This window comes from Typopeltis vanoorti, chromosome 7, assembly GCF_054136105.1.
Source record: "Typopeltis vanoorti isolate ZY-2024b chromosome 7, IOZ_Tvanoo_1.0, whole genome shotgun sequence".
In the NCBI taxonomy this organism is placed as follows: domain Eukaryota; kingdom Metazoa; phylum Arthropoda; class Arachnida; order Uropygi; family Thelyphonidae; genus Typopeltis; species Typopeltis vanoorti.
Genome location: NC_143555.1, coordinates 64,454,243 through 64,467,781, shown reverse-complemented (window position 1 = coordinate 64,467,781; position 13,539 = coordinate 64,454,243). Strand labels below are relative to the sequence as shown.

The window sequence follows — 13,539 nt, the reverse complement described above, 5'->3', positions numbered from 1 at the left end:
GGATAAAGCACCATCAGGACTTTTAGGAGAAAGAATAGCTTCCTACTTCGTCCTTATTTACTGTGTATTGTGCTTGCGTTCACGTGTCTTGTTTCTAAGTTCCTGTGAAAATGGCAACGTGACGTTGCCAAAATATTGGAAGTGTATTAAAATTTATTTTAATGTATATTAAAATAATTCCAATTAAAATTAATTGGAAGTGTAAATTGCGGGAAATATGATTTGGGAATTTGTGAGAAATGTATTTTGATTAGCCGTAATGGAATGTGAGATGTTTTCCTTCCTAAAAAGAAGAATGTTCACATTCTTTTTATGCAAGAAATGCATAAAATTTATGCATCTGTCTTGGTAGGTGGAAGCAAAAAAGGAAGAACAAAAAGAATTCAGATTGTGAGTCTGTTGCCAAGGTACGACGAGAGTGAAGTTGAGGAGTAGAGCTGTGAAAGCACTGCATGGGATTTAGATGATTCTGTATGGAGACTATATAGGATAAATGGTATGGTACATGGTGGGGGGGGGGTTCATTTTTCTGATCAGAAGAATTTGTACTTTGAAAATGGATTGTACTGGAATGGATTCAGTGTTAGGTTCTTAGAGGACTTAATGAATGAATATAAATAGGGGAAACTAGTGTTTGGATGGTTGTATGAAAGTTGGATGTCCTGATCACTTTAAAATGAGTGATCAGTTGTGATTGTAATATAAAAGAATGATGAGTTCTTCAATTCAGCATGGGTTGCTCATTTAAATTGGTCAAGTTTCAGGAATTACTTGAATATCCACGTGTGTTATTTAGAAACATCAGGAATAAAGGCAATAAATTTTGAGTATTGGTAAATGCAAATAGATAAAAAAACAATTGTCATTAGTGAAACATGGTTAACAAGTGAGTATATCCTTACAGTAATAGAAGATGATGGATACATCATAAATATGGAGAGGAAGTATTACTGGTGGTTGTGGTGGTTGTAGTGGAATGAATAATACAGACAGTATTTGAGACTGTTCAGTGTTCAGTAGAAGTTATCTGAAGAGGGCTGTAAACTGAATATACAACGGAATATAAGAACTTGTGAATACAAGAAGGGCTGTTGTAATGAATGATTTCAACTATGGGATATACAGAGATTTATAAAGTTACTGAGGAGTAGTTATTTTATACGATGTAATTGAAGAGATTTGTAGTGCAAAAATATTGTTTATTATTATTATTAAGAGAGGCTTCCAGGGAGTCAAGGACTCATCAAAGAGGACATATACTATACACACACCAGCTGTCATACTTATTTTGAATTCATTCACACTGCTTGCACTCACAACATCCGATGGAAATCCATTCCAATCATGCACCACCTGATGAGAGAAAAATCTAGCCCTCACCACCTTCTTAGTAGCATTCGTTCTCGGCTTCCAATGATACCCTCTTGTCCTTTCCACACCCTCCATAAATTGAAACATTCCATCAACTGAAATCCTGTATGACCCTTTCAGAAGTTTGTAATTCTCAATCATATCACCCCCCCCCCACACACACACACACCTTTCTCCTGTTTGCTAGTGTCTGAAGTCAACAAATTCTCAATCTGTCTTCATAATCAGAATTCCATAATCCTGATATCATTTTTAACACTCTCCCTTGCACTTTCTCAAATATATCAGAATCACAACGGAAACCAGGAGACCAGACCTGCACACAGTAGTCCAAGTGAGATCTTATCAAGGCCTTGTAATGAGGCAAAAAGACTTCCTTATCTTTTACATGTGAACGTTCGTTTCAGCATTGCAATTATCTTTTGAGTTGTATTTGCTGTCTTTGCTGCATGGCCCCTGAATTTCATCCTCCTATCTGCTAACACACCAAAATCTATAGATTCATTAGTTTCTTCTAGCATAATCCCACTAATATAATATGACGTTGGATATCTAATCATGCCAGTGTGAATGACTTTACATTTACTGACATTGAACTGACACCCATTTTCCTATGCCTATAATTCCAGCCTATTCAAATCCTTCTACAAGTACTGCATATCAGCAGCATTCCTGATTACCTTACCATCTTTGCATCATCAGCAAATAGCTGTATGTTGCTTGTCAAATCCTTCCCAATATCATTAATGTACAGATTGAATAACAGTGGACCAAGCACCGATCCTTGTGGTACACCACAGGTTACCTTAAATCTTGCAGACTCACATCACCCACATACCACTTTTTGATATGTCATTTAGCTATCCTCTTATCCACACTAATATTTTATAATCCAAACCCATATTTTCCAATTTATGAACAGTCTACCATTCTCTATTCTGTCAAAAGGCTTAGCAAATTCCAAAAGTATCATGGTGTATTCATTCCCTTTATCTAGTTCAGTGGTAACATTATTATAGAATACGAGGGTTGTTTGAAAAGGTTGGTAAAAAAATAAGTTGCACATTTTTTTGGGGAAAAAATCACCTTTATTTGTCAACATAGTCTCCATCGAGGTCTACACATTTGGTCCAGCTAGTTTTCAATTTTTTCATCCCATCTAAAAAGTAGGATTTGTCAAGTTGTGCAAAATAGTCATCAGCAACCTTGATGACATCCTTGTTCGAAGAAAAATTTTTCCCACTGAGCCAGATTTTTAAGTTTGGGAACAAGAAGTAACATGGGTCCGGAGTCGGGAGAATATGATGGATGTGGAACCAGTTCGAACCTCAATTCATGCAATTTTGCCATTGCAATGGCCAATGTGTGGAACAGTGCATTGATGTCTTGATGAAAGAGCACATTTTTGTGTGCCAATCTTGCCCATTTTTTCTTCAGCCCTTCTTTTAAGCGGTCCAAGAATGATGCAGAATAGAATCCTGTTATGGTCTTGCCCTTTTCCAAATAGTTTATCATGATAATTCCTTGGGAATCCCAAAAAACAGTAGCCATTACCTTCCCAGCTGACAAAACAGTCAAATTATTTTCAGCAGTCAAACCAGTGGACAATGCCCAGTGAAAGAGCACTGTCCATTGGTTTGACTGCTGCTTGGACTCAGGTGTGTAGTGGTGGATCCAAGTTTTGTCTACAGCCATGAATCGACTCAAAAAATCCTGCGATTGTGATTAAACATCACCAAACACTGGGATGAAATGTGTTTTCGCAGCACACAGCTTTTTTATGCGCAATTTTTCATGCAGGATAGTATACACTTGGCAGTCTTCCATAACAATACCATGTATTTTATCAGTCATTTCTTTTGTAGTGACCTCGGTCAGGTGTCCGGAGCGAGCTTCATCTTCTGTTGTACTTAAGTCTATGTTTAAACTTATTTATCCAAAAATAAAATAGTCTTTAATGCTGGTGCAGAGTCCCCATGAATTGCATCTAACTCAGCTGTGATCTGTGCAGCTGTCCACTTCTTCAAATAAGTGTTTTATCACTGCACAAAACTGTTTTTTCTCCATTTTTATGAAAAATGCGAACACTGTCATTTAAAATGTTTGCCAAATGACAATTACGCATCGCACGTGGCTAAAATTTTTTCCGGGGAGTCACGAAAAAGATTATACGTGCTGACATTGGTATGAATAAATGAATTGCATCGCTGCTGTTGGAAATTTAAAAACTTTTCAAACAACCCTTGTATGAGCTAGTTGCTAAAACATGACCTTCCCTTAACAAACCCATGTTGCTCATTGCAAAGTAGAGATTCACTGTCAACCTCAACCCATTTCTGAATGCGAGCCGTAACCAATTTTTCCAAAATCTTTACTGCCATTTCTGAGATACTTATTGGTTGATAGTTGGATACATCGGTCTTTGCACAACCCTTGTGCAATGGAATTGCCATACATTCTATCCATTCTGCGGAATCTTCCCTTTTCTGAGACTCCTATTCCTTTGACCAGACTTTTTAATATATAGTTCAGCTGAACACCCTTATATTGTAATAGCATCTAAGGATCTGTATATAAATGAGGTAGCTGTTATGTTTCTAATCAATGAGAATAATCTTGGAGTTTCTTGCAGTTTTGACTTGAGAGTTGCAAATTATGTGGAAATGTTAATAAAAATAGTTATATATGAGACTATATATGGGGTGCTTAAGGGTCAAAGCTGTATAACTGAGAGGAGACCTCCACATAGCCTTTAAAGGAATGTGGAGAACAGACCAGTGCTTCTGATCTAATTTCCAATCCTCACCTTTTCATGGTGCACCCTGTTAGGTATCATCTAGGATACAAAACAAATGAGGATGGGCTAGCAGTTTGGAATTTAGCCAACAACAAATTGTACTCTTATTGGCTTAAACCAAAATATAAAATGAGTACAACGTGACAGAACTTCATGCCAGCTGGAACATCGCCCGGTTAAACAAGTCCCTCGTTGTTTTTGCCACGGATCCAGGGTGAACAGCGAAAAATCTGCTACTGGAACAAATCCTGAAACACACCCCAACTCAACATCACAATCAATGACAGCACAGTAGTAAAAAACACTCAACAGGCATGCAATCAGTAATATATATCCATAATTGAAGTAGAAAATGCCATCAAAAGCCTAAAATGTGGAAAGGCAGCGGGAGTAGATGATATTCGACCAGAAATTCTCACGTATGGAGGTAAAAAAGTCTTACAGTGGTTACACTACATAGTTCAGAAGACCTGGAGAGAGGGACGAATTGCAGATGATTGGAGTAGAGCTCTCATAGTAAGTACCCATATATAAAAAGGGAAATAAAACTGAATGTGAGAATTAGAGATATTTCTCTACTGAGTGTTCCTGGTAGATTTATGCAGTATACTTGAGAAATGGTTGAGAAGAATTGTGGAAGGGAAGTTTGGTGAATAACAAGCTGGATTTAGACCAAATAGAGGCTGTCAGGATCACATTTTCATTTAACGACAGATAGTTGAGAATTCATGGGAATATAACAAAGATCTGTATTTAAGTTTTGTAGATCTGGAAAAGGTATATGACAAGGTCCAAGAGAGAAGCTATTCAAAATGCTACAGTTGTATGGTGTCAGTGGGGTATTATATCAAGCAATACTTAGTCTTTATTTGAGTTGTAAGTCAGCAGTTAGAATTGAAGGAAGTACAGAAAGAAGGTTTAATGATAAATCTTGTGTCTGACGAGGTTGTAGATTATCCCCTCTGTTATTCATTATCTATATGGATCATTATGAACGGAAGTGGTATTAAACCTGATATCGGATTTAGAAATGTTAAACTCAACCCTTTAGTTTATGCAGATGATATACTTTGAAATAAATCCAGTACAAGTCTGCAAGATTCCCTGACTAAATTGAATAACTATCATAATAAATTTGGTATAAAGGTCAGCAATAACAAGACAGGCAATGAAAATAGGCAGAAGCATTGAAAATGTCAACTGCATTGTGAATAGAGAACCTATAGAACAAGTAAAACATTTCAATTACTTGGCACGATTTTTAATGAAGATGGTAAATTAAATATGGAAATAGACAACAGAATCAATAAAGCTGGTATGGTAGGAAGTCATCTGAATAAAATTATATAGAATAAGAGAGAAATTAGTTAAAAATACTAAATTAGCTGTATACAAGACACTGTTCAAACCCATTTTAACTTATGGATCTGAGAGCTGGGTTAGGAATAAAACACTTGACCCAAGATGAGAGACTGCAGATGTGAGAGTCCTGAGAATGATTAGGGACATGAACAGATGGCATCATTGGCAATTTCATATTCAAAATGAGGATATTAGGAAATAACTTGACATTGTTAGCAGACCTAATCTTAGGTGGTATGGTCACTTAAACAGAATGAGAGAGGAAAGTTAGCAAAATGTGTTCTCTGCTAGGTTGGCAGGAAAAAGACCCAGAACAAGATATTGCTGGATTGATACAGTAAGAAGTGCCTTAGAAGATAGAAATATAAGATCCGATAATGTTGGAGTCTTGACAGGTAACAGATTGATTTTGAGGAAAATTGTAGATAGGAAGTTAGTAATGATGTAAGTTTTTCATGCAGTACCGTCATATCCTGTACACCACTTAAGGGTACATGTCAGGAATTTGATGATGATGACGATATATGAGACTTTGAATGCAGGTAGTTATAATGAATTGAGAAGGCAGCTTGAAGCAGTGTCTTGGCATGAGACAGCACACAGTAAAGTAATCATCAGTACTTGGAAGTAGCCAGGGAGTCTAAAAGAAGCTATATCTGACTATGTTGCTAAAGTGAGGATGATGAATTGCATAGGGGTCAGTTCAATGAATAAAACTTCAAAGGATTAGCTGTATACATAGGAAATGCTATAAATCCAATATCAGGAGAAGAGGTAATACGGTGCTCAGAGCAGTATGAAGAACAGGTCAGGCAAGTGATATCCATGACACAGACTGTTGGAACAGGCAAAAAAAAAATCTGAACATTCTTTTGCAATGTGGTGAGTAAACTGAGAATGACTATGGAAGAATAATCTTTGAGAACAAGGATGGCAGAAACTGTTGGATGCATTAGAAATACTGGAGTTTACTAATCACTTTATACATTCTTGGCAAACCTCTTAGTGATCTAGATTCTGAGAAAGAACTAGATGAAAGATTAGAGCGGTATGTTAGAGATATTAAAGATATTGAATAGTCTCTTGCAAATGTCAGCCTGGCTGGCCGAGTGGTTAATGTATTCGCTTTTCAACTAACAGACTACAGGTTTGAATCCTGCTATGGGCATGAATAGTGATTGTCCTTAGGTGGGAGATGAATTTCTCCCACCTAAAGACAATCTACCACCTGCTTGTTTAGAGGACTGAAGTGGCTTGAAAAAGTTCCATATTTGGTCTCTACAGCAGGGTTTCTGGACTAAAAAGTAATAAATAAATAATACAAAAAAATGTAAATATGAAATTGATAAAAATAGAAAAAGTCCTTATCCTTAGTGTACCGATGGTCCAAAAAATGTACTATAGGTTTGCAAATAATCTTTCATGGGTGCCCATTTTTTATTTTATAAAAATAAATATAATGTAATAGTGGAATTCTATGGGTGCTAACCCAATAATTGAAATTATCTCAGCACAAAGCATAGTTCCTAATGAATGGAAGGAGAAGATAATTCCATTATACAAGTGCAAAGTTGGGGATAAGGTAATTGGTTCTGGACCATTTATGTCTGGGAGTGTTCATTTAAGTATTGGAGTGGCTAATTAGACAAAAGTTTCTTGAAGTTTTCTTTTCTGCTTGTGATACTGTTGTTCACTTGAGCAGTTGCTGATACTATATAATCTTTCTAATTTTTTTTTTCTTTTTTATATATATATATATATATATATATATATATATATATATATATATTACTCCCACACACGAAAGGCAGAAGGGGCTGTGGCTAATAAATGCTGTGTGTGGGTGGACTGGGGTCAAGAATAGCATAATCTGTTGATATTCTTGAACTGTTGAAGGTTGTAGTTCTTTGGAAATTCTTCACAGGGGGCGGCTGCTCCACAGAATTGAGGTGGATGGAATGCAAGATGACTGGAGTAGCAGATTCAGTAAGTATGCAGTTCGACTGTAAAGGGATGTTGAGTTGATGTTGCTAGAGTTTCTGTAGATGTGGCAAAAATGGGAGGCATCAGTGCAGAAACTGATCTTCTGTGGGAAAGTCTCTGAAGAGAGTCTGTAAGAAATGTCATTAATCAAGTGAACTACCCTTTTCCGAATAGTATAAAGAATATTTAGGGAGGTCTTAGGTGCACAACCCCAAACATGAGATCGGTATCCTAATGATGGAGTCTTCCCAAAAATGTTTGCTATCTGGTTGTTCCCCCCCCCCCCCCCCCTCTCGCATATTTACTCCAGTCACTTTCTCTTGGACATTTACTTTCTGCATTATACTTTACTGGCTGTGTTCTTCTGAAGTGGTCATCATCATTCCTTCACTTTTCATTTAATCGTGTAAAAACACAGACTTGTTTGCATCTATTCGCTGTCTGGGTTAGCTTCTCTTCATCCCCTTTCATTCATTTTGCCTCAGTATTGTCTTTCCTAGAGGACCACAACCTCCAGCTATTCAAGAAACACATAAGCAGGCTCCTGTCTTCTTAACCACATGCCCACACATTTGTAGTGCTCTCTCTCTCTGTTCTATAGATTTTGCAACTTCTTGTGTGGACTTGATTTAAAAAAAAAAGGTTTATTCTTTGTTCTGTGAACAATTTTTCATCGTGTGATTCCTGAAGGTTAACAACTTACAGATATTAAATATGAAGATTTCTAAATTTCTTTCCATTTGCACTAGTTATGAATGTGATGTGCAACAAAATTTTGTTCACGTGCACATTGTGTTCTGCAGAGGATCAAATCTGATATTTCAGAACCTTCACTATGCATGTTAACAGTTCAGATCAATTTAAAAGCATGCCCTTATAAAGCAGTTGAATTTCATAGTTCACGTTTATTAGATTGAAAGATATGCACACCTTTCATTTAATTGTTCATCTTAGAATATATATAAGAAGCAGTTATGTAATTAGGTATACATACATGGAACGTTGACTTGTACCGTAAGTGCTAGTATGTTTTATAACCATGTTTTTATGCTATGAATTAGATGTAATTTTGATAGTTAGTCTCATTAATAATGCTTACAATACATTTGGAGAGCATAGAATATGTAATTTGAGTTTTGTTTATATAGTATCCATTGATTTTAATAGGAAACATTCCAGAGTTATAAAGCATTTTTAGAAAAGCAGAAAGATAATCAGCTTCAGGAATTAGAAACACTTCATTCTGCTATGGAACTGCAAGTTATGGATACTTTCCATAATGTTGAAAAGACAGTAGACAAAATTGAAGATGCCTGCAGATTTACAGAAAGACTTTTAAAGTTGGGCAATACCATGGAGGTTCTTTCATTGAAGCAGGTATCCTTATTATAATTTTTATGTAATTACAAGGGTAACCCAAGAGGTTCTAGAATCTGTGTTTATATTGTATTTTATTTTTATCATATATATTTGTTCTGTATACCCAGTTGACACATACTGGGTATATAGTAATCTATCATTTATCCAACCTCTTGAACAAGGGCCCTTCGATTATCTGACCCTTGCATGTCAACCAACTTCTCTGTATAGCATTATGTAATAGTACTTCAAACTCACTGTTCTGATAATTGAAAGGTCGGATAAATGGTGTACCATATAAATCTTGTTGAATCTTTGTAATTTTTTTACTTCAGTATCTTTTTTCTTTCTTTCCTTCTTTCCTTTTTTTTTTTTTTTTTGGTTATTTGTTTTTGTGTGTTTTTGTAGCTGAAACAAAACATCTGCAAAACAAAAAGATCAGAATGTTGTGAAGATGTTCATCCATTTGACTGGTTAAAAAAAATATTGAGGTTATTTACGTTACTCTGAAACCAATCTTGTTCCACATGGCTGCCTTCAGTCTATAAAACATTGATATCTCTAAGTCATAAGATTTTATATTGATTCAGAAATACAATGAATTACCATGTAGTCTTTTAGGTTTAAAACAAGTATTAGTTTTGTTTGAAAGATAAAAGATGAATAAAAGTTTAAAAGATGTTTGAAAGAAAGTTTTGTTTGAAACATTAGTAACATCATTGACAACAAAATTTTCTTATGCAATACTACTAACTAGTTTAATATTTGTTTCTAAACAAAAAATCTTGTAATTAAATTATAATGAATATTCAGAAAGATTACCTAAATCATTAGATTTTTTGAATCCATCTTGCCTAAATAAACTTGAAATGGCTTGCAATACTTTTTGAAGTAACTGAAAGTTAATACTATTGCCACCCCTTGATGTAATTAAGTATTTTGATGTGGACTGCTAAATAATAATAATATGACAACATGAGGTTCCGGATTCAGTTCACATCCACGTAACTACTCGCATCACATAAGCAGTTAACCATTCCCAAATTTCACCTTATGAAAATAGTATAATTCCAACAATTCATATAAAATATATATTATTATGATCAATGGGTATTCATCTAATTTCAAAAAAATTTGTCTTATTTATCAATAGAAATGTCAGCTTGTTAACAGTGTAATCTACCGATCTCTGTTTTCATTCGAATAAATTATGGAGACAGCTACTGTGTTAGAATAAAAACTTCAATCTAACCCTTTAACTGCTGAGAATGTATTATTATGGGCTCGGAAATACACACCTGCTTTGCTGAGCCCGTATATGTATGGTTGGCAAGCCTCCCATATTCAGACAATTTTTTAGTATGGAAAGAATCGTCATAAGATATTCAAACTTCACGGGGAAGTTTCTCCATCTGCCAACCAATTGAAGTTTATTTGACTTGGGTTTCTGTCCTTGTATGACATCTAAAGAGAAAAATTTGAACTGGTGCAACTAATCATTATGCAGCACGATGCATAAACAATGAGACTGCAGGGATTTCAGAGATGTCACAATATGGCATCTACCAGTAAATATCTGCATTATCTTACTGGTGATCAAATTGATGATTTGTTAACAACAAATGAGTCGGGAGAAGAATTGTCAGAGATAAGTGAATTGTGTACTTCAGATGAAGAAGATCCTGGTGATGTAAGTGTTACAAGCAAGCAAGATAGTGACAAAAGTCTCGATACGAATGTGCATAAGCGAATGCAGACCGAAGATGTATTGTTCAAGTGGCGTGATGATGATGCATTTACTCCAAGTGTACACGAATTTGATAGCATTCAGGAATAATCACATTTAATATCACTGATGATTCTTCAGCTTTAGATATTTTTGAACAATTTTTTACCATAGAACTAATGACAACAATAGCTGATGAAACAAACAAGTTTCATACCTTCACCACAAATAATAGGCCATCTACACCATCTTCACGACTAAGGCTATGTTTCTTCCTATTTTTTAAATAGGAAGAAACATTGAAAACATCAACTGCATCCTGAATAAAAAAAACCTGTAAATCAAGTAAAACATTTCAGCTATTTAGGCATAATTTTCAGTGAAGATGGCAAATTAAATATGGAAATAGACAAAAATTGCGAGTGGAATAGTTTCTTATAATGGATAGTTTGCTATAGTGAATTTCTTTTAACATAGCATTGTATCTGTTGAGTTTAATCAGGACTCTTCAGTACTTTGTTACTGAAAGCGAGTTTGTTATTAGTGTTTGTTATACCACAAGTCAACTGTACTACATGTTTACATTACTTCATATGAACAAATTTCCTCCAGTTATTATTAACATCAGAGACCTTCAGGGAGTCATTGAGGGAGGTCACATATTGCCCACACCTGTAGTCATTCCTTTTCTTGAATCCAGTGATACTATCTGGATTCACCACCACCAAAGCAAGCTATTCCAGTCACACTCCTTTCTATGAGAGAATCTATCTCTCATCCATTTCTTGAACCGCATCCATTCTCAGCTTCCATGGATGCCTTCTCATCCTCTTCCCGCTTCGTAAAATGAAAACTTCATCATCTAGTATCCTCTATGACCCTTTCAGAAGTTTGTAAGTCTGTCATATCACTGCTTTGTCTCCTACTTACTAGTGTCTGCAGTCCACAAATTGTCAATCTTTCCTCATAATCTACATCCTACAGTTCCTGACATCATCTTTAATGCTCTCATTTGCACCTCCTCCACCGTATCTGCATCATCTCAGAAACAAGGAGACCAGATCAGCACATAATAGGCCAAACGAGGTTGGTCATACCAAGGCCTTTTAAAGTGACAAAATGACTCATATACCCATTTATGTATTAGTGTTTATTTCCACATCACAACAATCATCTTAGTTGTATTTGCAAATTTTGCTGTATATCACTGAACTTCAATTTCTTATTTACTAAAACTCTGAGATATCTTGCCTGATCATTTTGTCATAAACCCACCAATGTAATACACTATTAGATATCCTATCATGCCAAAATTCATAATTTTATATGTTATATTCATAACTTTACATTGAACTGATTGCTATTTTCATATGCCCACAGTTCTACCTATTCTGATTGTTCTGTAAATACTGTATGCCAGTTGTATACATTGTTTATCTTTTTTATCATCATCAGCAATTGGCTGTGTGCCTCCTGTCGAATCTTTCCCAGTGTCATTAATGTAAAAATTGCATAACTGGAGCCTTTGTAGCTCAGTCAGTATCTGCAAAGAATCTTTGTTATAGGGGTTTTCCCTTTTAGAAACTCTGGTTTTTCATTTTCACATAATAGGCAAACTGGCCAGAAGAACACACACAATTTACAGGCATAATACACTAACCTCATAGCCTTAGTTGCTTCAGTTGTAAATCCAGAACAACCAACCAACTTTATATCTTGCTGACACCTCTCCATATGCAAGTTTTTGATATGTCAATCAGCCATCCTCATTTCCATACTAATAGTTTATAATCCAATTCCACATCCTCCAACAAAAGTAACTGCTTTCCATGCTGTTCCTGTCAAAAGCCTTAGCAAACTCCAAAAGTACCATGCTCTACTCATTCCCTTTGTCTAAATTTATTATAAAATGTGACTGAGTTACTTAAACATTAGTAAACTCATTCTGTTCATTGCAAAGTATAGATTCTCTGTCAATTTTGTATGCAGTCTCTTACCATCATTTCCAAAATCTTTACTTCAGAGATACAGCTCAGTAGTTAAACATATCAGTCTTTGCATCACTCTTATGCAAAGGGATTATCATACATCTTTTCACTCTTATGGAATTTCTTCTGTGCTGAGACTCAAATTATACAGCCAGTTCAGCACATGCATTTAGCATCTGTGTTGATATCCCATTAGCCCTATTGCTAAATTCTTTTCTGGTTTATGTAATAAATCTAGTACTATCTTGTCATTAAACCTGAGTTTCCTTCATTGAATATAGAGGTAGCTTTGAGCTCCATGTTGCATACACTAGGTTGATAGCTCTTAGCAAAATGGGCATGCATTAGATGAACAAATCTCTCTACATCTGCATTTAGTAGAATTATTCTTTTTCATTCATTCATTCTTTTGCTTGACATAATACTTTTTGTGGGTTGTCTTTAACTTGCAGCATTTCCCTCCCCCCATATTCAGGTTTAGGTTTTTTTTTTTTTTTTTTATAAAATACATGTAGCTCTTCTGTCCTTGCTGTATAATTTTCATAAGTTACACAAATTACAAGCACTTGCTATTCCTTCCACATCATCATCTTAAGAATCTCTTGCTTAATAAGATTGCACATTCATTTCACTTTTACCCTATTTATTCTTCTAGGGACCTGCTCTGACACTGCATCATTTAAGTATATTTTTAATACTTAAAAAAAATATAAAAAAAAAAATAATAATAATAATGATATCCTTTCCATCTGGATTAGTATCATGGGACTTTGACTAAACCTAGTGTTTCTCACTTGGTCATAATTTCCTGCTTTGTAGTTCAGTATGTGAACATTTTTGAATAGAACATCCATATTTTCAGTCTCCATTCAGGATTCTTTGTAGCTCAGTCAATATCAGTTAATTGACTTTGGTTTAAATCCCATTTTGGATGTGGAGAACATTTATCAGAG

At 35.2% G+C, this 13,539-nt stretch overlaps 1 protein-coding gene across 2 annotated transcripts in view; it reads left to right on the top strand.

Moving 5' to 3' along the window:
- The window catches only part of LOC150104731 (protein meiotic P26-like), a 298,850-nt gene that overhangs the window by 69,692 nt on the left and 215,619 nt on the right, over positions 1–13,539 (top strand). For both annotated transcript variants that reach the window (XM_090395315.1, XM_090395314.1), the window contains exon 6: positions 8,681–8,890. In XM_090395315.1, the coding sequence (XP_090251441.1) occupies positions 8,681–8,890 (210 nt within the window). The remainder of the gene's footprint in view (positions 1–8,680; positions 8,891–13,539) is intronic.